The 24024-nt window shown below is 36.3% G+C and overlaps 1 protein-coding gene across 2 annotated transcripts in view; it reads right to left on the reverse strand.

The window, feature by feature from the left end:
- The window catches only part of ZFR (zinc finger RNA binding protein), a 77113-nt gene that overhangs the window by 28881 nt on the left and 24208 nt on the right, over positions 1-24024 (reverse strand). For both annotated transcript variants that reach the window (XM_082652595.1, XM_082652596.1), the window contains 10 exons: positions 18495-18742; positions 16123-16314; positions 15315-15606; positions 13388-13581; positions 11579-11698; positions 10549-10694; positions 6446-6608; positions 4955-5160; positions 4046-4196; positions 1331-1472 (listed from right to left, as the gene is read on the reverse strand). In XM_082652595.1, coding sequence (XP_082508721.1) covers positions 1331-1472; positions 4046-4196; positions 4955-5160; positions 6446-6608; positions 10549-10694; positions 11579-11698; positions 13388-13581; positions 15315-15606; positions 16123-16314; positions 18495-18742 — 1854 coding nt within the window. The remainder of the gene's footprint in view (positions 1-1330; positions 1473-4045; positions 4197-4954; positions 5161-6445; positions 6609-10548; positions 10695-11578; positions 11699-13387; positions 13582-15314; positions 15607-16122; positions 16315-18494; positions 18743-24024) is intronic.

The following is a 24024-nucleotide window of genomic DNA, read 5'->3' on the forward strand; positions in this document are numbered from 1 at the left end:
CAGCAACTATTATTTATAACATAATCTCAAAGATTTCTTTTTCAAATCCTAAGAGTCATATGCTGCATATGAATTGACCAGATTGACTCAGACACTGTTTTTCCAGCAATATCCACAGCCAGACCTTGAGTGGGAAAACTCATGCTCATATAAAAGATCCTCTACACAAACCCATTTTTAAGATGCAAAGCTTACACAACATACAAGTCCTGATACATCGTGTATGTATAATGTATGCAAAGTTAGACATGTCTCCCAATGATCGCATTTTTAGTAAAAATTATCTTTTCCTGGGTTGTGGAAAGCCCAGTGCCTTAAAAAAAATTGCTTTGCTGTAAGAAAACAAATTTAAAGGGACAGTAATTGAGAGCCTACTTATGCTATTAGACAAATTAAGTATTCTTTTCTCCTCTATCTGTATCACAAAGAAATATTAGTGTAGACTATAACTCCATATCAACAAATTAAGATGTACAAAAACAACATGAAAGGAAACAAAGTAAATTTTATCTGACCCATAAAACAACAGAACCAACATACGGCAGACACTGACCATGCTTTTTGGCTTAAAAGCTTTTGAAGCTTTGAAAATGTTACACAATAGTCCCTAAAGCAACATTGCTGGCACCAGCAGGATTTCATATTCTACAATTGTAAAGTAAGTTTAAAAACCCTGAATTGTGCTGTAACTCACTAGCTATGCCAACACCATTTAGTTTTCAATATCTCTAGTATAATAGTGGGGTCAGATGCCCAAATCTACGTGCATTAGGATGCTCTGCATTTATGAAAACGCTTCAAACCAAAGAGCAACCTCAGAGAACCAGAAATATTTACCTCAGGACAAGCCAAATCCATGATTACATACATAACAATGCCTCTTAAACTGTGTTATGAATATTTAACCAATTTTATTTATGGAACTCTCTTGTCTTTTTTTAAGACAAGAACAAGAACTTAACAGAAGTTAAATTTGTGGCCCCTCACTAGCAACATTTCTTTAATTTGTTCATGGGTCAACTATGCTGGTAAGAATAATTTTGAACTTTTTTTTTTTTTCCAGAAATCTGAGGTTAGCAAGAAAAGAAAAAAAAATCAAGAAAATCAATAATACCATGAGTGTTTTATATAAAAGTACATTGCTAAAAAGACATTAATAAAAGATCTGGGAAATGATCTTAAGCAAAACTGGTTGCTATATACGTCAAATCTATCGAATTCATATGTAATGCCAGCATGTTGCCTTCTAGGGCTTAATGCCATCTTAAAGAGTAGGTAAATGGGAAAAAAAAAAGTTCATAGAAAGTAGAATGTTTAATGGCTTTCCAACCTCCTTCCCTCATGTTCTCTTCTCGAATAATTGGAGACGTCAGGGTGATAGTGACTTGCATTTTGGGTTCCACACATGAGTTCAAAATTATTGCCGCTTCAGAAATTGCACATTTTATGTCATACTTCTCAGGACTTATAACCTATGTAATGAAGAGTACAGGAAATTAGATGGACCTTTTAACATTATCAAACAAAGCAGTTTCACTATGTCTCTTTCATTTTCTCACTACCTTAACCATTTTATAAGGACTAGATCATATATTACTCCCCCAAGAAGCCTTGTAATACATGCAAATATTATAAATCTCTTGCTCCTCTTTCCTTTTAGAATTTTGTTGAACTAATATTTACCATTACTTGTATCATATGAGTTATTTGTATGTGTGTATGTCTCTCTTAGATGATGAGTTCTTGGATAAAAGAAACACTGCCCTATTTATTACCGTACCTTCCTAATAGCATCTTGGGTAGTTAAGTACTTGCAGAATATGAATGAGACTAAAATAGATATCTGAAACTAACAGGAGCCATAATTCAAACATTCCCAGTGTACCCTGTCTGTGAACTCAACAGATCTACATTTTATCAGGGAGCAGAAAGTCCTGATCAACAGAAGAAAAACCAGGATTCACTGCAATTCAGTACACATGAAATAAGTCTCAGTATATATGAACAAATGAAGACTCCACAGAAATTACACGGATTGTTTACAGCACAGTATCTAGGTTCAAATCCTAGCTCTGCTACTTTACTAATGATATGAAGATGGGCAAATTATTTAACTCCCCTTTACCTGTTTTTATAAAATAGGGACAGTAATTTTATCTAACCTATAGGATTGTTGGAAGAATAAATGAATTAACTATATAAAGCACTTAAAACAGTGCCTGGTACATAGTAATAATTATATAAACATTAACTATGACAATGATGATGATAATAAATTCTATTTCTCTTGCTTATCCACTTGTACAGTAAGTACATAGAATGATTTGGAAAGAGTATGCTGCTTTTAGTGTAATTGTTAATTACTTAGTTAGGATATAGTATTTTCTGCTTTGTAGTTTTTTGGGGCTGTGTTGGGTCTTCATTGCTGCGCGCGGGCTTTCTCTAGTTGCGGCGAGTGGGGGCTATTCTTCCTTGTGGTGTGAGGGCTTCTCACTGCTGTGGCTTCTCTTGCTGCAGAGCACAGGCTCCAGGCGCGTGGGCTTCAGTAGTTGCAACATGCGGGCTCAGAAGTCGTGGCTTGCGGACTCTAGAGCGCAGGCTGAGTAGTTGTGGCGCACGGGCTTAGTTGCTCTGCAGCATATGGGATCTTCCCAGACCAGGGCTCGAACCCATGTCCCCTGCACTGGCAGGTGGATTCTTAACCACTGCACCACCAGGGAAGCCCCCCTGCTTTGTAGATTTACTAAACACCACAATTTAGGATCAAGATGTTTCTCGCAAATTATATAATTTTTTCAAAGTCCTCAAACCTCTTCTGAGTCTCCTCCCCTTCATTGCTCTAGCAGCGTCAACAAAGGGTAACAAGTAGACACACAATGACAATTCTCTTGGCTCCTAATACTTAAAAAGACTAATCTACAGTAAGAAACTTCACATCTGGAACAATGGTAATATAAAGCAAACAACAGTAAGTGCCACAGTCGTCAGAGCTCAAGTTTTTTTTTTTTTTGCCGTACGCGGGCCGCTCACTGTTGTGGCCTCTCCCGTTGCGGAGCACAGGCTCTGGACGCGCAGGCTCAGCGGCCATGGCTCACGGGCCCAGCCCCTCCACGGCCTGTGGGATCTTCCCGGACCGGGGCACGAACCTGTGTCCCCTGCATCGGCAGGCGGACTCTCAACCACTGTGCCACCAGGGAAGCCCAGAGCTCAAGTTTAATAGCATGCTTCACTATCCCTTTTGGTATCGGTTGCTCTGCTGTGGTCAGGTACTATTTATTCTGACATTACTGTGGAATACATATTACCAATGAAATGTCAATTCTTGGATTTCAAATATCTAACTAAGTTTTATACATTAAGTTATTCAAGAAATCTTTATTTTAAATCCCAGTCTGTGATTCTGACAAGATACTATATAAAAATTTTAAAAATTCAAACTTAAAAAAGTTTTTTTTGTAGGACCAAAAGGGGATATTCTACTAATTGTGCATTGCCACAATTTGCTGAAGAGAGACAGTGAGAGCTAAGACCTACGACTATAACACGTAGAAAACTGAAAGTAATCATAATAAAACTGGGGAAATTCAAATCAGAAAGAGTCTCTATTTTAGTTACTATACTTTATTAAAAACATATATTCAACTAAATAGGCAAGAAGTTCATGAATTCTAAAAATTTAAGCTTGCTTTACATACATGGGCTTTGTTTAAAAAACAAAACAAAAAACCCCCATTTTTTTCCCTAAAGTCTCATCTCTTAATGATTCAACTCTTGGAAAAAAGAACAGGAAGAGGACATGTGCTGCAATTTTATATTTTAAAATAAATTAGCAAGATGGCTTCATGCCAAAGAGGAGCACTATAAAACCTAAAAAGACAAAGTAGAAAACAGTTCTACCAATTTGTACAATCAGGAAAAAATTCAATTCGGAAAGTCAAACCAAAACTTTAAAGGCAGGCTTAAGATTAAGCTGAAGCACAGTTAGTCCTGCCAAAAACTTTTGAACCAGACAAGGGGTAAAAATGAACATTTCCATAATACTTACAGCAAGCTGCTTGGGTAGGTTTTCTGCAATACGGCTTAATAATGTCTTTGAAGGTTTCTCTGAGCACAGCAAAACAAGGTTGACATTTCTATCTCCTCGGAGAAGTAATCCTTTTGCCAATACTCCCACTCGCAAAACTCCTTTTAAAGCTCTGCAGTGAAATCAAGTTATATTATGACATTTCCCTTCTCAACCAGAACCACGATAATCTCTCAACACACAATAGTAAGTGAAATAACTTTTACACCGTTAAAATTCTCAATCAACTACAGTATAAAAACATTCAATATTTTTAGAAGTGTCCTTCACTTAGATAAGAAATATGGATAAATTAATAAATCAAGAGATAAGTTCTCACAAGGACAACTGCAACGCGAAGGCCATCTAACACTTTTCTGCGTCTCACTTTACAAATTAGAACAAAAGTCATGTTCAATATATACAAAGATATTTCCAAATGGTTAAGGGGAAAATGAAAAGTTATAGATCATAATGCAAACTTGATATGAAAGATGTTGCTAAAGCTTGAGCTTATTCACTTATGGGTCAATGTGTTAAGGAAAATTAAGCTGCTAAAACAAAGAGTAAACAGATGCAACAGATAAATAAAAACTGAAGAGCAGCTAAATGCAACTGAAAACTATAAAGGCTGCTTTGAAAACAGACTTGAAATAGTTTTATATAAATTTAAATAAAATGAGTAAAATTACAAGGTTGGAGACTGTATGAAATTCTGTTATTTTTCATTTCAGCAAAAAACAGCTGAATACATTAAATATCTAACACAAGCATAACACATGTAGACTGACAACAGAGAATTTTCAGTCTTTGTAACTTTTATTTCAAGTATAAGAAGTCCACATAAGGGAAACCAAAATTACACAAAAGTAAAAAACTCTGAAAACACACCTGTCTTTACCTCCCTCTTTCTTATCATCTCCCTCTTTGCTCTTGCTCTTCTCATGCTCAGACAAGCTGTCTGAAACAAGTTTTAAAGCACGTTCAGTGATAGAAACAATTTTCTGAACTGCCTGTAATTCCTCTTCAGTTGGATAAATGGTTGCATGTTTTGTCATTACATATCGATCATCAGATGAGTCAGGACGACGTAAGGGCTGGAGAAGACAAAAAAGATAACTTCATTAAAAAAAAATGCTTCCCAAGCAAAAGTAAATTATTATTTTTCAACTATACATATGTTTGTGACACCTTTTCAATAAAAAAGTCAATTATGCAAAATGTCCATTTAAAGCCATCTTTTCCCTTCTTTCCATCTCAGTAAAAACAAACATGTAAACTATGGAAAGTTACACTATCAAGAATGAGTATGCATCTATGTATATATATGCATGCTTTGCCTCAAAACAAGTAAAATTATAATACACACCATCTAAGGTTATAAAAATACTTTCTACTCAACTTTAACAACCAGCGATTCTGAAATGTTTTGCTTTTAATAAAACAAGTTTCACAAATACTTATTCTATGGAAAGACAAATGAGAAAGAATAGTTTAAGAGCAGGAATTTGTTGCTGTTCCCTTCTAAGTGCCCTCTAGAAAACAGAACAAAGAATAAAATCATCTTGTTTTCTGCAGTCTGAACTTATATGAAATATTCCTCATAACCCAGGTATGTCTTCTTTTTTTTTTGCAGTACGTGGGCCTCTCACTGTTGTGGCCTCTCCCATTGCGGAGCACAGGCTCCGGACACGCAGGCTCAGCGGCCGTGGCTCATGGGCCCAGCCGCTCCGCGGCATGTGGGATCTTCCTGGACCGGGGCACGAACCCGTGTCCCCTGCATCGGCAGGCGGACTCTCAACCACTGCACCACCAAGGAAGCCCAGTATGTCTTCTTTTATCTAGCTTCCACAGAACACAAACTCTCAAGATGCAGCTCTTGCCTACAGTTCTCCTAATACATCCACTGTGTGCTCATCTTGGACCATTTACTTACCCCTTGTCCTGCACTTAATTTAGAAGTAGTGGTAGGTTTTTTTTCATAATTTGAAAAAGGAAAAAAGACTCTAAACCACTGGTAATGGGAAGATAAGAATAATTCTGAAAGCAAAGCAACTGCCTTCAAAATTAGTTGTTCTTGACGATCTAAAGAACAAAGGCAAGAAAATCTCTTATGTGAAAGAAGAGTTGGCAAAAGAAGCTCTGCTCCCTTAACTCATAGTGAAAGTAAGAAAGATGCATGGAAATTCTATGAAGTCCTCATAAATAAGGACACAAGTTGAGAACCTGTAATAAAAGGAGGGAAAATTCTAAATCAGATGAAAAACTTACATTGGGACTTGGATATTATTAGGTCTAAAAATTAGCTCCCCAAACTGTTATCTTCCAATGCTGAGCCAGTCTTACACTTTCACCCCCTATGTAAACAAAGTGGACACTCACTGCAGGCCCCTGTGGCTGAGGAGGCATGCCTGGTCGGACTCCCAGGAGGCCTAGTGGGCCTGGGGGACCATGAGGATAGCCTCCGTCAGGCATTCGGCGGCGATCATCCCAATGATGCTGTTCTTCCTCCATTCTTCTCCAGTACATGTCCTCTTCATAACGTCTGAAACATAGAGAATGATACTGTAAGTCTATAAGAAAAATACAACCCAAGAATTTAAATCAATAATGATATAAAAAGCAATTTAAAAAATAGCCCAAAACAGTCTAGCTTACATCTCTTTTCTCCTACTATATCTGATTACCTTTATTTGCTTTAGCAGTAAATGGAAGTGAATCCCAGTGAAAAGAGAATAAGTAAACAAAGATAAAAGCAAAACAACATTTCACAGCCTGAAGACAGGGTTGAAAGAACAAGCACCAGAAACCTCAGAGTTCCTTCTAACCTCTCCCTCTTTACAGGAGACTGTAAACTTAAATGCCTACCTAATGTGACCAGACCAACAATGTGTGTGAGTGAAAGACTCAAAGCATACATTCAGAAATTTTCTTCATGTCTCCAAAGAAATGTGCTCTCTCCTAATTTTTCTAAGAGAGAACTTCTGAAGACTACCTTTAATTTCCTCAACTGATACAGGCAGAGAGACAAAGACACTTCTCTACAATGAGGAAAAACAACTGAGATAAATGGCAACTCACACCGTGTTTCACTTTTGGGGACATGTTAAGGGTGACAGGAACTATGGTAAAGAAGAAAGCACATGCTCTGAGCCACAGCACAGCTATTAATTATTGCCATAAGGGAATACAGATGGTAATACATGGTAAGTGTTGGTTCATGTTGGTATCCAAAAAATACCATGTGTACCAAATGAAACACCCACGGACTGAACTTGGACTGTGGGCAGCTAGTGTGTAGCCTGTGTGTAGCCTCTGTTTTAATAGTCAACATTTTCAGAATCTAGTTTCTTTTTTACCATGTCACTCTCTCCTTCTCAGTTCTATCTTCGCTTTCAGCTTCAAACTAGGATACCAATAACTCCCAAGGTAGTCCTGTCTTCATAGCAAAGTTTTGTAACAACTAACTTTTTACCAGACAAATTTGTTTAACACAAAACATAAGAAAGAAGTATGTTTCTCAAGTAGCACTGCAGAAACCACCAATTTCTTCAGTCGGGAATAAGCAGTGCTTTTTAGGTCATCCCACTAAGGACAGGAAGAACCATACTTCTATGTTATTTAGGTCTTGAGCTTGAAGGCTCTGGAAAACCATGTTCATTCCAGTACTGAATACTTTGTTATTACTAAAGCTGTTTATGTTAAATAAGGGCAGGGACCTTTATCCATTGTTTACCAATTCATACTTGGTGTCTAACACACTACGTGCTACTTCCTGGCAAACTGTAAGTGCTTAATAAATATTTGATATAACAATAAAAGAGGAAGTAACTGTGTAATCTAGGTATAGAGAAAAATTTCCACTGCATTACAAAGGCAGAAACTTCATAAAGAATAAGAAAAATAGATTTAGATACCTAAATAAAAATCGATACATACATAACAACAAAGATTATTTAAAGGTAACATGTTAATAATGTGTTAATAGCTATAAGAAGTATCTGTACAAATCAACAACAGGTAAGTTAAACAAATAAACAGGCAATTCACCACAGAAGAAATGTAAGTGGTTAAGCATGAAATAAAAATTTAATTTGCCTGCAATACAAACAATTAAAGTTGAAACAAAACTGTCTTTCATGTTTCACTCTCTCATTGGCAGAAATTTTAATAAGTTATAGAAGCAGTTCTCAAAGTGTGGTCCAGGGACCCTAGGTGGTTCCTGAGACACCTTCAGGGGGATCCATGACATCAAAATTACTTTCATAATAATAACAAGACATTTGCTTTCTCCATTCTCATTCTCTTATGAGTGTACACTGGAGTTATCCAGAGGCAAAATGTGTTATCACAACCTGTTGAGCAGAGAAGTAGATAGAAAAATCAGGCTACCTTAAGCTAGACATTAAAGAGATTTGAAAAAATATAAAACAATGTCATTCTCATTATTCTGGGGGAGAAATATAGTTATTTTATAGTTAGCATATTATATTTATCCACATTAATAAATATGGTTGATCTAATACTATAATTATCAATATTTAACTACATTTTAACAAACATAAAGTCATTTAAAAATTAATTCATAAATATTTAAACTTCTCAGTTTTCATTTCTAATACAGTAAATGTTGACAGCTATAACCCATATACACAAAAGCTCTTTGGAGTTTTGTAATTATTGAGTATAAAAGGTCCTGAGACCAAAAAGTTTGAGAACCAGTTAAACTATCCAGTACAGGCAAAACGTATGGGTATCTGCCAGTCAAACATTTTCGTTTCTGAGACTTTATTATTAGCAACTAATCATGATTTATGCAATAATATAGCCTCAAGGATGGTCAATGTAATAATTATAATAGAGAAATACTGTAAAAAACCTAAATATCTAACAATATGTAATTGGTTATAAGGAAAATTTTACATCTGCACAAGAGAATACTATGTAGCCATGGAAAATAAGATAAAATAATTCTAGCTTACTTTTTAAAAGAGTTGGTATGTAAATGAAAAAAGTAGGTTATAGAATACACATATATTACACTTGTTTATATTTATCTTAATTATATTTTAAAACTTGTACACAAATCCTCATAGCAGTAGTATTCATGATAGCCCAAAAGTGGAGATGACACAAATGTCCATCAACTGATGAATAAACAAAATATGATACATACACATAATGGAATATTATTCACCTATAAAAAAGAAGTGCTGATATATGCTATAACGTGCATGAACCTTGAAAACGTTATGCTAAGTGAAAGTAGCCAGACACAAAAGACAACATATTTTGTGATTCCATTTATATGAAATCTCCAGAATAGGTGAATCTATTGAGACAAAGTTTATTAGTGGTTGCCTAGGGGGTAGAGGGAGGAGTTGTGGGGGGGAATAAGGATTGACTGCTAATGGGTTTGTGGTTTCTCTTGCAGGTCATGAAAATGTTCTAAAATTGATTGTGGTAATGACTGCACAACTCTGCGAATATAATAAAAACCAGTTAATTGTTACCATTTAAAGATATGCCAATTACATCAGTAAAACGAAACATTTACATATCTCTTGAACATGTTTCTCATTTCTCCTTCCCTGGAGCCTCTGAAGTTTTTATAATAGATGTTTCCTGAGATACAAAAACAAAAACACCCCAAAACCCACACATTATTAATGTCTAGAAGCTACTAAATCTGATATTCTGGATATTTTCATCATGTAACCAAATGTTCTATTTTGCTTGTTTTAAACTGAGGCACTTATTTATAGTATTAAACTATTTATGTATTTAAATATATATAAGATACCATTTCCAACTTAATTCCTAATACCAAGGACACAGTTAAATATTAGAATAGTCAATAACTTAGTTTTAATGCATTTCTCTCCTAGACCTAAGATCTTCCTGAGAAGTGAAAACTAAAAGTATATTAAATAGGGACATCCCTGGTGGTCCAGTAGTAAAGAATCCACCTTACAATGCAGGGTACGCAGGTTCGATCCTTGGTCAGGGAACTAAGATCCCACATGCTACAGGGCAATTAAGCCTGCACACCACAACTACTGAGCTCACGCGCCTCAACTACTGAGCTCGCGTGCCTCAACTAGAGAGCCTGCGTGCCGCAAACTACAGAGCCCACACATGCTCTGGAACCTGCGTGCCACAACTACAGAGCCCGTGTGCCCTGGAGCCTGTGTGTCACAACTAGAGAAGAGAAAACCCACATGCCACAACTAGAGAGAAGCCTGTGCGCCACAACGAAGATCCCACGTGCCACAACGAAGATCCTGCACGCCTCAATGAAGATCCCGTGTGCCACAACTAAGACCTGACAAAGCCAAAAATAAATAAATAAATAAAATAATAAATAAATCTAAAAAAAAGTATATTAAATAAATCTGGATTGCTCTGAATGGATGTCACATACTCAGAATAGCTACGTTTTTTAGAAAGGCTACACCACTTATCGTGCTATTAAAGATACTAACCTCATTTCCATTCTCCAGCGTTCCTCTTCTTCTCTTCTTCGCCAATACTCCTCTTTCTGCATTTGCTTCCTCATTTTCTCTTCTTGAATCTTTCTTGCTCGAATACTGGGTTTTACTTCTACTTGCAGATCTGGATTTACTTTTTTCTGTTAATACAGACAAGATATTTGAAAAACCAGCAACCCCTCCAACAACCTACTACACGTATCTTTAAATCATACAATCCCACATATTCTTTCATTGTAGGGGCTTTTATTTGCAAATTTCCTATTTTAAGAGTAAATGCAGTAAAATAAGTTGAATCAGAGGAAAAATTCAGAATACATTCATAAACATTCTTCTTTCCTTCCCACTCCCAAAATTCTTAGTTGTTAAAGTTTAAAGTTATACATTTAGTATGTAAAACGTACATAACTTAGTGCTAACCAATAAAAGAAATCCTTAGAAGACTGATAGATATTAATTTTCCTTTGTTTGTAAGTAAATGATTCTAGATACCTGAGTGTGGGGTCAAAAAGTTTCTTTTCATATAAATGTATTGCCCTTTAACAGACTATTATTTTAACTTTCACTTCTGTGTTTAGAAAACATGAATCTAGTGCATTAGTCCAACCTAATTAAAAACTCTGAATACACTATTTAGATTTAACTTATCACTTGAAGTGTTTTCAATGAAGAATTCCTCATCTCATAATTCATTTTAGTGGGGATTCTGCCAAGATAAAGGAAAAGAATGGAGACCTGACACTTCTTTCAAACACTTCCTGTGATGCAATTGTCTTTACATGATTACTTGATCCAAATAATGTTATAGCTTTATTTTGCCACTACAAGTAATGAAATATGATATCATTTTTTCCTAAGTATAACAAACTAGTCAATAAAGACTAAACATCTGACTCTATGTGAGACATTACATGCCAGTTCTGGAGTGGGAGTTCATGGACTTAGTTATATTTAGATGCCTTGTTTTTGAATCTAGAATGTTCCAAGACATATAAAAAGGGAAAACAGCTGAAATTTTACTCACTTTATATTGAAGTCTGTGTCTTCGCCCTTTTAAGTGCATCTCCTTAGCATTGGGATCATTAAAGCTGCACTCGCACAATTTGCAATGGAATCGAATTACTTTTCCTTCATCATTTCGTACCTTGATGTGGAAAAAAAAAAAATTCAAGAATCACAACAGGAATGTTACAGTTGAAGTTTTCAATTATAAACCCTCATGGGTTGTAAATAACTTTTAGAATTTGAAGTGAGAAGAAAACAGGGCTATGTCTATACTTTTTAAAAAGGATAATCTACAGAAATGAACTAAAGGTTAGAATTTTTAACTGTAGCATGCAAGACGTGTTAGCATGTATTTGGCTCTTGTAATTAACTTTTAATACTTGTGTCTATATATAAACATTTAGATTTAAATGCAATTAGATACCTTAAATTCTATAATAAATATTTACTCAATACTTGCTACTGGCCAGGTACTGTTCTTGGAAATGGAGATAAAGATGATGAAAGGCATTATTCACATTTATTTCTATAAAGCCCAAGACTTTATACATGTAACTTTATAGAAAACCAGTATCAATTTTTTTCTAACTGCACAACCAGTTAGGAAGACAAGTAGGCTAGAATGTTATTAAAAAGTCTACAGTGAATTCTAAGTTCAAACGGTGCAAGTTTTAAAAATTGGTTCTGAACTCAATTCTCTGAAGTTTAAGATTATTTTACCCAACATCACTGGCAATTAAGGTGTTCTGGCTGTACATTTTTTTTTTTTTTTAGACAACCAAGTCTTACTCTTTTAAGAGCTATAACTTTAATTAGTTAATTTATTTTTAAAGAAGTTTATTAACCTTTAAATGTCCTTTTTTTTGGCTGCGCTATGCACGGCATTGTGGAATCTTAGTTCCCCAACCAGGGATCAAACCCATGCCTCCAGCAGTGGAAGCATGAAGCCTCCATCACTGGACCACCAGGGAATTCCCAAGAGGTATAACTTTAAATTAAAATTGTATATGAACTACTTTCAAACTGCATAGCCCAATTTTCCACCCTGTAAACAAAGAACTCAATATGTAATTTTTCTTGATGCGGAAAAGGATGAAGGAACAAATAAATACTTGCTAAAAATCTACTGTAGGCTAGGCACTGTGCTAGGTACTTTACTTCATCTAAGCTTCGTAACTTTGCTAGGAGATAACCAAATTTTATAGATGTAGACACTGAAGCTCAGAGAACTTGTTCTCTACAATTGTTCTACAATACAGCAAAAGTAAAGAGTAGGGCTACACCACTGTATGTTAGTCTTTCTGCTAACAGCAAATATTTATCAAGCCCCTCTGACGTTCCCTCATCCTCCATTTATTGAGTTACTTAGTCTGTAAAACAGGAATAGTTTTCTAATCAGCTTGGGAAATCAAATAAACAGTATCTGTTAAATCAGCAACCTTAATTTTACACATGAAACTGACTGTTCGGAAGGAAATATTTGCTGTCTTTGTCATTTCTGCTGCTCACAATTTTTATTACTTTTTCTGTTCAGAAGAACAGTAGAAGGGTTATATTAAAAGAATGCCTGCCAAATAGATGGAAAGTTACTTCACACCACAGTGATGGCTGTCAGCAGGGAAAGAGAGAAGTTAACAAAAAAATTGTGATGTCACTTAGGCAAGCTTAAAAAAAAAACCTTCAACGAAGATGCCTTTGATATTCCTTTTTAAATAATCTAAACCTAAAATATAATTCAATATCATTATACATGTAAAGCATGCTTGTAACAAAGACACACGTCTTCCCTTTATCTGATCTCACAGCAGTAGTATTCTCAAATCAATACCTCCTCCACATAATCATGGCCCACCGGCTGCACATCACTCTGCAAAGCAGCAAGGGACGCAGGTGTGACTGGTTCTGACACTGTGTCTGGCTTTACTTCCGGGATCTGTACAGCAGTGACAGGAGTGCTTTTAGCACATTCGGTTCCTTTTAAGTCTTCTGTTTTATTTCCTGTTGATTGCAGCTTATTACCACCTAGAAGAGCATAAAAGAATTATAGTGATTTAAATTTTCTTTTTGTATAATGTACGGCTTGATACAACAAGAACTTCAGATAAAGTTCTGATCTTTTCTACCAATTGTCAAACTCCTGCCTGACACAGAGCAGGTCAGAAGTTTGAAAAGCCACGTAAACCACTTGGCTTTTTTATCTTATTAATTAAATACATGTCTGAATTTTCTTTCCCCTTCTCTACGTCCCAATATCCAGTGGTGCTCTCTGTCCCCACCATGGCTCTTATGGGATGGGATGGGGCACTGTCCTAAGTTCTAGTAATATAATAAGAATAAGACAGTGTGGCTGTCTTTGAGGTGCCAACAATTTAAGGGAATATATAAGTCATTAGAGTACAATGTGGCAAGTGCTGTTATAAGTATTAACAGTATTGTGGGAATGTAAAGGAAAGGAGCCACAACCCTTTAAACTGACCCAGTTAAGAATGGCTTTACCAAGGGTGTGACACTTGAGCTGGGCTTTGAAAGAAGAGCAATGAGTATGAACTGTCAGGCAGAAAAAAAGAGAATGATGTCTAAACAGAAACAGTGGTATGTACAAGAAAAGCACAAAAACATGGCGTTAAAAAGACTATGGGGCTTCCCTGGTGGCGCAGTGGTTGAGAGTCCGCCTGCCAATGCAGGGGACGCGGGTTTGTGCCCCGGTCCGGGAAGATCCCACATGCCGCGGAGCGGCTGGGCCCGTGAGCCATGGCCGCTGAGCCTGTGCTCCGCAACGGGAGAGGCCACAACAGTGAGAGGCCCGCATACCACAAAAAACCCCAAAAAACCAAGGCAGTGGCTCTGAAGAGGAAACAACACTTTTTGGAGAAATACTGTAGTGACAGAAACAAAAGGACTAGATAAACGACTGGAAGAGGCAATAAATAAGAAGAAATGATGTCAGTGAAGTTCTCCATGTGAAAAAGCAGCAGTTTATGAGATTATTTCATGGTACTCTTGTGATGAGATAAAAAGTTAGAATGAGACACTAGTAGGCATCAACAGAACCATACAGATAGTGACCAGTAAATACCTAAAATATGGCTCTAGAACTCAGGTGGGGGTTTTGAATTGGCCCAACTGAGTTTAAACTCACTGCATACACAGTGGAATAGATGAGACCACTCATGAATACTAGGTAAGTGAGATGAGGGCCAAAATCAGAATCTTAGGAACACCACCAGTTAATGAACATGAAGGCAGGAGAACCAATAAAGATACCCGAGGAAGAGGTGAGTGGACATGGAATAGAGACAGAGACATATCTTAAGCTTTAAGGTATAGCAGTCAACTGTGTCAAATGTTAGAGAGGTCAAAAGCATGAAACAGAAAACTGGCCACTCAATCAATCAGGCAAGTAGGTCTTTGGTGACTCCTGAAAGCAGTTTCAGAAAAGCACAGAGTCGAAACACTGTAAGAGACTGAGGACTGGATAGTAAGTAGAGAAAATAAGAATTAGGTTAGCAGCCTGAGAAATGGGAAAATATATACATATATTTTTTTAAGATTATGAAAGACACAGGTATACCTGCTGGCTGAAGAAAAGGGAACTGAAAAAATTTCAAGAAAAAAATACAGATATATGATTGAATAAGGTCCCAGGAAAGGAGAAGACTGATACAACAGCAAAAGTAGAAGGGTTAGTCCTGGAATGGAAGAGAAACATCACTTTAACAGAGTTAGAAGGAACACAGAGAATCTTCAGTACTTGCCAACAAAGTTTATTTTGGGTGTAGATGTTTTCTTGGCAGCCATATTTGCAGGCACTGCTGATACTTTAGCGTTGGCTGTGCTATTAAGAGACGAGTTTCCTGTAGTTGTAAGACCTTTCACTGAAGAAGTTGCAATTGATGAAGTATTCACAGTACAATTGCTTGCTGCAATGCTTGAAGGAGAGGCAGTTGGTTTTGAAGCAGACACGGCTGTTGAAGAAGTAGCTTGGCTAACAACGTTTGGTTCTGTTGAAGGAATGGGTTTGCCAAGTTTTGTGTGTAATTTAACCACCTACAAAATAAAAGCATATTTATTTGTCAGGAAACTCGGAGAATATAAAAGTTTTTAAAAAAGTTTGTCTAAAAGACACTATAAAATGAAAATCTTAACTATATTTTTCTTTTTTGTATTTTTGTTATACATTTTTAGATAAAAACTTATTACTTTCAAAATAATCTCCGTGAAGCAGATATGGATACATATTCCATCTACCACCAGGTAAGGAAATGACTTGGCCACATGCTTACCAACCTAGTTGTAAGCATGACAAAAGGCAGAAAACAATCACATGACTCAATGTCCAGTTGGTGGAAAAAAACGATCTAGTTAAATTTAAAGAAGAAAGGTCTCCAGTCTTTCCTTCCTTAAGCAAAGAGTATTTGATGTCACCTTTATATACATGTAAGCAAGGTGTATAATGCACTCAAAGTTTTCAAATTTTGAAGCCACCTTTACTTTAAACCCCCCACTGAAAAAGGAGAAGAAAACAGAGTAAGACATAAGGGTGTGTGGGAAAAAAACACCTACTTTCTGATGCTTAGCACCACGAATGTGGGCAGCATACGCATCTGCTCCTGTACAAGACACATCGCAGAGCTCACAACGTAGCTGATTTTGAGTCCCACGAGTGGAGTTGTTGCTGCTGCTGGTATTCTGTGAGGCTTTCAATGCAGCTTCTTTTTTTTTATGTTTCTGCCCTTCTAAATGTTCTTTGTAAGTCTGTTTCAAACAAAAAGAATAAATTTTGCTTCACTAATTTTCTATCTGCATCATTTGAAATTATTCAATTCTCAAATCTCTAATACTCATTAAAAAATCAGCACTACACATTTTTTAAACGCAACTGAACAACAGCATGTGGTTTCCCTACATATATGATACATCAGTGGTTCTCTGTACCTTGTTTTCCAAGAATACATTTACCTAACACTTTCTTTTATTTTTCAAACACAGAATGCATTTTCACATAGGATCTGTGTTAGAATCCATGCCACCCTAATAAACAAAAGCCTATTTAAAATATTTAACAGCCAAAATTTTATCTCTTTCGAAGGAAAAATAGTATTATTGTAATACTACCCATCAAAATAGTGAAATTATACATTAAAAATTGTCTTCAGGGCTTCCCTGGTGGTGCAGTGGTTAAGAATCCACATGCTAATGCAGGGGACATGGGTTCGAGCCCTGGTCCGGGAAGATCCCACATGCTGCAGAGCAACTAAGCCCGTGCGCCACAACAACTGGGCCTGCGCTCTAGAGCCCACGAGCCACAACTACTGAGCCCGTGCGCCTAGAGCCTGTGCTCCGCAACAAGAGAAGCCACCGCAATGAGAAGCCCACTCACTGCAACCAAGAGTATCCCCTGCTCGCTACAACCAGAGAAAAGCCGGCACGCAGCAACAAAGACCCAATGCAGCCAAAAATAAAAAACAAAACAAAACAAAAAACCATTAAAAAAAAATCGTCTTCAATGCAGATGACTGAAGAAGGTAGCTTTATTAAAATGAGAGGAGGTCAATAAGGACTGCTGGGTAGTTTGTTTTTTCTTGAGTGGGGCTAGATAGTTACTCTTTCCTGTATTATTTAAAAAATTGTTTTAATACAGACATATGATTAGCATAAAATTATATATACAGCATAGAATCTCAGAGCTCGATGAGACTTTGGAGATTAACTAAAACAACAATTTTCTAAATTTTAAACAAGAGAATCCTTCCTCAAAATGAAATCTTGTGCACAAGTAAGGAAAGTTACTGTTTTTGAAACAAAAGAGGAAGGCATAAGACCTAGCCATCTGATTCTCCTCTCACTATCTGCGGCAGTCTAAAGTGGCTCTGTGAAGCAGTCTGAACCTCAATTATTTAGGACAAGTCCTTATTACAGAACTGAGGAAACAAAAGCCCAAAGAAGTTAAGGTCTCCAAGTTGCCCAGGGCCACAAGTTAGTTGCAGAGAGGACTGGAACCATGGTCCCTTATATACCAACTTATTCTCCCTCCTTATGTCTACACTAGACTCTAACTCACTCTACCTCACCACCTCAATGGTATTTTTCTCTAAGGCTCGTTAATCCCTTATGGCACTGCCTCTGACTTGCAGAAGTACCCTTGGCCTGTTCTTGCGTAACCATCCAGCTCCCCCAGATCAATGGTCAGCCTTATATATATACTCATTCTAAATGCTGCAATTAACCTATCACCCTACAGCCATGGTCTATCCTTTTACATGGTACCACATATTCAACAAGTCTCTTACGGTTTGCATTTGCCACTCTTAGCATCATTACCTTTAAAACAGTCACTACTGAGTAAGATACACTCCTCAAATCCTAAAACCAACATTCTTGTTCCAGTTCAGGTTTAATCTTGGGTTGCTGCAAACATTCCCCACCTGTCTCCTCTCCCCCAACCAAGTAATCACAATGAACCTGTTTCCTATCATACTGAAAATAGGAAAAAAGAAGGTTTTATGTTACTAGCCACATATATTAAAATATTCCCTAATTTGGTGTAATTCAGCAAATGCTGGTAACTGAAAATACCCTACAAATTCTGTTTTGAAAAGTAGACAGAACTAATCTAGTAAATTAAAAAGAAGGTACACAGGTTGGGCAAGGGTGGGACTGGATATAACTGGAAGAAACTACTAAAGAGTCAAAATCTGATCTTTTCAAATACTATGCCTTTTGTCCACCAAACTGCTTATCAAAGTTTTATATGAAAACTAGATACCCTTAAATAAAGTATTAACAAATAAAGTTGGGAAGGGAGCTGAACTCACTAGATTTTATAAATAGACTCTTCCCTAAATCACTTATTTTAAGTTTACCAACAGGAAAAAAACCAAAAAACAAAAAACCCAACCACTGAAGACTCATGGTAAAGCATACAACATAAGTACCTGTGGTCCAGCACAGCTGATCTTACAAACATCACAATAGTGAATCTGGGGTGGTTTGGGAGGCTGTTTTGGTTTCAGTTGTTTATTTTGGAATGGTGCTTTTTTAGTGAAGGTGGTCCCTGTCCAAGCAGCTGTTGCAGCAGCTGCTGCCGCCGCCGCCGCCGCCTGCTTCTGTTGCTGCTGCTGTTGTTGGTAGTAGGAGGATGCAGCTGAATAGACGGCTGCTTCGTAACCTGAATAAGATGTACCTTACAGATAAAATCAAACAAAGGTTATATTACATAATTATAAAAGGCCAAGATAAATGCTGTGAATGTAAATCCAATAAATGCTGCTAATAAAGGTAGGTTTTCATGTGCCTATTTACAAAACCTGGGGGAAAAAAATCTCACTTATCTTCCTTTTAATGTAAGTCAACCAACATAGTATTTACGCAATACGTGCCAGGTGTCATGGAGATATGAAGTAAGAATAAGACTTGGACACTGCTTTCAAGAAGGCTTATAGTTCCGTTGGAGGGAAGTGATAGGCTTGATAAACTTATGTGGTTATAGAACCTATCATTAGTATTTCCCCAAGCAGAATTCCTCTGAATAATTTGGGAAGTGCTGGATTTGAGGAAGAGTCTGAACTAGGATACTAGAAAGGAAAAAAGAAGGAAGTCATGAAAGTAAGATTTTACATGCTTGGTGGCTTAGAGGATAAAAATATGTGAAAGAAGAGGAAAACACACAAAGATGACACCAAGATTCTGAATCCCAGGGACTGACTGATGGGTTGTGCAACCAACAAAAGCAAGGAGCTGATAGAAGCTGGTCTGGAGAGGCAAGGTGAATGAAGCTTAGCAGAAGTCCATAATATGGAGTTGGAGTTCAGATGAACATCTAGGACGACAAAGAAAAGATTTTGAAATAAAGAACCAAATACACTGGTTCTCATCTTCCAAAAGGTGAAAAAGCACTGAATTTTCTGGTTAAATGTATGGATTCTATCCATTTCCATTGTTCAAAGTCTTTGATGAGTAACACATTAGACTAGTTATTGATATAATATATACATGGTGTAATGTTATGATTATGTTATCACAAAACTGGAAAACTTACTGCTTCCTAAACTAAGATCTCTGGAAATTTGCTGGACTCCCTAATTATCATCCTTTCCCCTAAAGTGGAAATGAGTGGGCCAAAAGTTAAGGCTCAAGAGAGAGATTCCTAGTTGCCATGATGGCACAGGAGAACGACTTAAGGAAAACTGAACTTTTTGGTATCTCAAATGCAGGCTGCTATACTGAGGAGTAAAGACTTATGACACATTGACTCCAATATATATTACACACACAGGGGAGAAAATAAGAATTGGAAAGGTGAAGGTTAAGATGCATGGGAAATCAGAATCATAGGAATCTGAAAGCGGACAGATTGAGAGAGAGAGAGAGAGAGAGAGAGAGAGAGGGAGAGGGAGAGAGAGGGAGAGAGAAAGTAGTTGGGCAACTTTTATGAAAAACCTTCATAGACTTTTATGTCAGGTTATTGAATTATATAAATGCTTACGAAGATATAAAGAAAGAAAATGTGGTAACGAAGAAAACACCTAAAAATGAAAGTAGAAAGAAGCAGGTAAACACATCAATAATAAGCATATGAACAGAGTTCTAAAAATTAGAAAACACTTGGTATAATTGGTTAAAAGAAAAATTCTATAAAAATCAATAAATTCTTTGTCAGTCCTACCAGTGGCCTCTATTACTGAAGTTTGTGATAAAAGAATATAATTAAGCTCAGCCAAATACTTGCACATTTATAGTCGGAAACATGTACAGTTTAAATTTCGCTCTTTAAACAACACCATAAAATTGTCTGATTTTTAAAATAACAAAGCTACTTGTGGATTATTACTGGTTAGGACCATAATTTCTATATAAAATCTTTATTAATATAAAATTTCCAAATGACTAGTTGTGTGTAGGAACTGTAAACATGCCACTTAAAATATAACTTCAGGAATTATGTATCAAGAAAATAAAAAGGAGAATAAGGGCAGCAGCATCCTACAATGCTGGATGACCAGGACTTCTAGGGTTTTTTTTTTGTTCCTTTGGCAGCACCTCTCACGGCTTGCGGGATCTTAGTTCCCCAACCAGGGATTGAACCCAGGCCTACAGCAGTGAGAGCGCTGAGTACTAACCATTGGAAACGCCAGGGAATTCCCTAGGTTTAAAATTGAGAATTCACAATATGGGAGGCAGTGTTCCAGACACAGTGAAGTCTCACAACAGAACTATAAGTTAGGTATTGCAGGTATTACTATACTTACTTTAGAGATGAAAAAACTGAGGCTAAGAGATCATAAGGTCCTCTGTGTTATTTAAACAACAAAAATCACTAGGTTAAGCATAATATTTACAAAATAACCTCCTTCATTTGTACACATGTAGTCTAAAACTAATAAAAAGGTAAGCTTAATTATAGCTTACTACTTAGCTTTTTAAAAAAAAAATCAAAGCATAAACTGAAAGGTAGGCTGAAGGTTCTGGAATTCTGCTAAGGAACACCTTTAAATCTCCTATAACTACTAGGAAACAAACGTACATTTCTTATAAAGCACTATGGGAAAATAAATATAAGGATGTGTCTCTAAATTAAGTAAAAGCTCAATCTGGAAATGCTAAAACAGTTTCACTTAAAAAGCACCTTTATTATAAATACCTGTCAATTAGAAAGTTGCATAATTATAGCAGTTAAAATATAATTTTTAAAGGTATGGTATCAGAAACAAAAATTATCACTTCAACAGTAAATGCATCATACTACAAGTCATCATTTCGTAGGTACCAATACTCTAGAACTCATTTTTAATGAGATAAGAAGAATAGCTGACTTAAGTTGTAGCTGATATAAAATTGCAGATACAGAATTCAGAAGCCCTAATAATGATCTCTCTGGATGGCAATTTCACATTGTGTATCACATGTTCCTTAAAAAGTGTATATACTCTGATGTAACAGTTCCAAATCTAGGAATTTATCCTAGGGAAACAACTGGCAAACACACAAATCTTTACATAAAAGGATGTTTACCTAGTGTCGTTTCTAGTTTTTCCTTAATATGAAACTAAGTGTCCCCAAAAAGAACCTTTAAAATGTGGTACATGCATACAATAAGACAGTATTAGTCATTAAAAACTATGTTTTTCTAAGCATAGATCTTGGTTTCTAAATACCAATGCCATGCAGAAACCAAGGCGCTCCTTTGTGAAATGGCTAATTGTGAGTCTAAGGCAGGAAAGGCTCAAAGTTTGTTGTGGTTTTGCATTTTATTTATTCCTTAATACACTGTCTTGTTCTGCGCAGGATTTAGGGTGATATGGGCAATTTCAGTTCTTATCTCTTGATGTTTTGTTGCATCTTGGCTGTTAGAAGCCTAGCTACTGAATTTTAAAAATATTTTTTTATTTCTCAGAGGTTTTTTATCTCTTACCCTATGTCAAATGCTATGCTGGATGCTAGGGATACAATGGTGAACCAGGCAGAATAACATCTTACTGTGCCAGAAAGGAAAGAAGTGCTCAAAGACAAATGATGCCAAATTCAAAAGACTCAGAGTTGGTTTAAAAAGGATCCCACTGGCCAAATTTGGGACACTGTGTGCCTCAGAAAGAAAAATGAAAGCAATGGATACTACACTGAATAAAAAAGGAGCCCACAGTAATACTAAAAAAGAAGGGGTGAGGGGACTCCTTTTTAGGGAAGAATGTCTAAGAATCCAAATCCTTTTACATTGATTCTTAGTAAAAGGATTTTGCATTCACCATTGGAGAACCTGATTCAGTTACTCAGATTTTCATAGGATCTAACACCTTAGAGAGAAAGGTAGTTGAGCAATAGGCCCACAGATTACTTGGTTAATTATAAAATGGAAAAAGGTAACTTTACAATGGAAAGATCTGGTAGTCACCACTTTAATCAGTGATTATACTTGGCACCATCAATAAGGAATAAACTGACATTTATTTTGTGCACCTGATGTGCTGAAATGTAATGCTCACATAGGTAGTTTAATTAACTAAAAAGCTGCCAGAATCTAAACATAAAAGCAATCAGGTAAATCTAGATTGTGGGATATTCTACAAGACTGGTCTGAACTCTTCAAAAACATCAAGGTCATGAAAGACAAGATAAAAACAGGGGTTATTCTACATTAAAGGAAACTGAAACTAACAACCAAATACAACCCATAATCCTTGACTGGACCCTAAATTTAAAACAAAGCACAAACACAAATACATTAACCACAGAGAAAGCCCAGCCATAAAAGACATTTGTGGACAACTGGAGAAAATTTATTAGATAATATCCATGTCCAATTCCTTATCTGAATTGTGGCTATATAAAAGAATGCCCCTATTCTTAGGAAATACATGTGGAAGAATTCTAGGCAAAGCACCATGTTGCCTGCAACTTATAAAACACTGCTGAACCATTTGAAAATATGTTTAAAGAGAGGCGAGATAAAGCAAATGTATTAAAATAATACTTGGTGAGTCTAGGTAAATGTTGTGCGGGCATTTGTTGTACTATAATATTTTTTCACTTTTCTGCAGAATTAAAATTTTCTAAAATTGGGGAAAAAACATGAAACCAAGGAATGGTATATTTCTATACTTAGAAAGAACATTCACAATGAGGAAAGGAGTTTACACTACAGTAGATACAAGACAAATTCATTTTTATAAAGAAACCATGTTTATATATGCATAGTCCCATGGAAGAAAGTCTAGAAGGACATGCACTAAAATGTTAATGGTAATTAATGTCTAGGGGTAGATGTCTAGTAATTTAATTTTTTCTCCTTTTTTAATCCATACTTTCAAGGTTTAAAATGATGTATTACTTACATAATAAAGCAGTAAATAAAAATAATTATCTTCATTCTGTGTAAGGTATATTCAAGCAACTGAGAGAGACAAACACTGAGACAGAGAAAAGATAGTGGGAGAAGGAGCACAGTCAAGAGAGAAACAAGGAGTAGGAAAGGATACTATCGTATTCCTTATTTTGTTAAAGCTAATGTGGATTTTTTTTTTAGTGTCCAAACAGATTTCATTGAAATAACTCCATTTACACTTATAACTAGCTAATCAGAGAAAGGCAGAAAAGTTGTAACTGGGCAATCCCGAATAACAACATCTCCTCATGCCAGTTCATTTCCACATGGCTGTCTTAATTAACTTATAAATGTGTTCCCATTGCTCCCCTTCTTGAGATCTCCTCTTTAGCACCCTGTCTGCCCACAGGATAAACACAGACACCACAGCAGACCCTACAAAACTTTCCACACTGACATTTCCAGCCTCAGCTCCTGATAGTTACCCCATGTATCCTGTATTCCAGCCACAATAACTGTTGATCCCAAATACATCATGCCTGCCTGATTTCTATCCCTAGCACCAAGCACAGGATTTGACATAGGGTAAGAGATAAAAAAATCTCTAAAAAATAAAAAAATAGTTTAGAAATTCAGTAGCTAGGCTA

The sequence above is a fragment of the Grampus griseus genome, assembly GCF_964374135.1.
Source record: "Grampus griseus genome assembly, chromosome: 3".
NCBI lineage: Eukaryota > Metazoa > Chordata > Mammalia > Artiodactyla > Delphinidae > Grampus > Grampus griseus.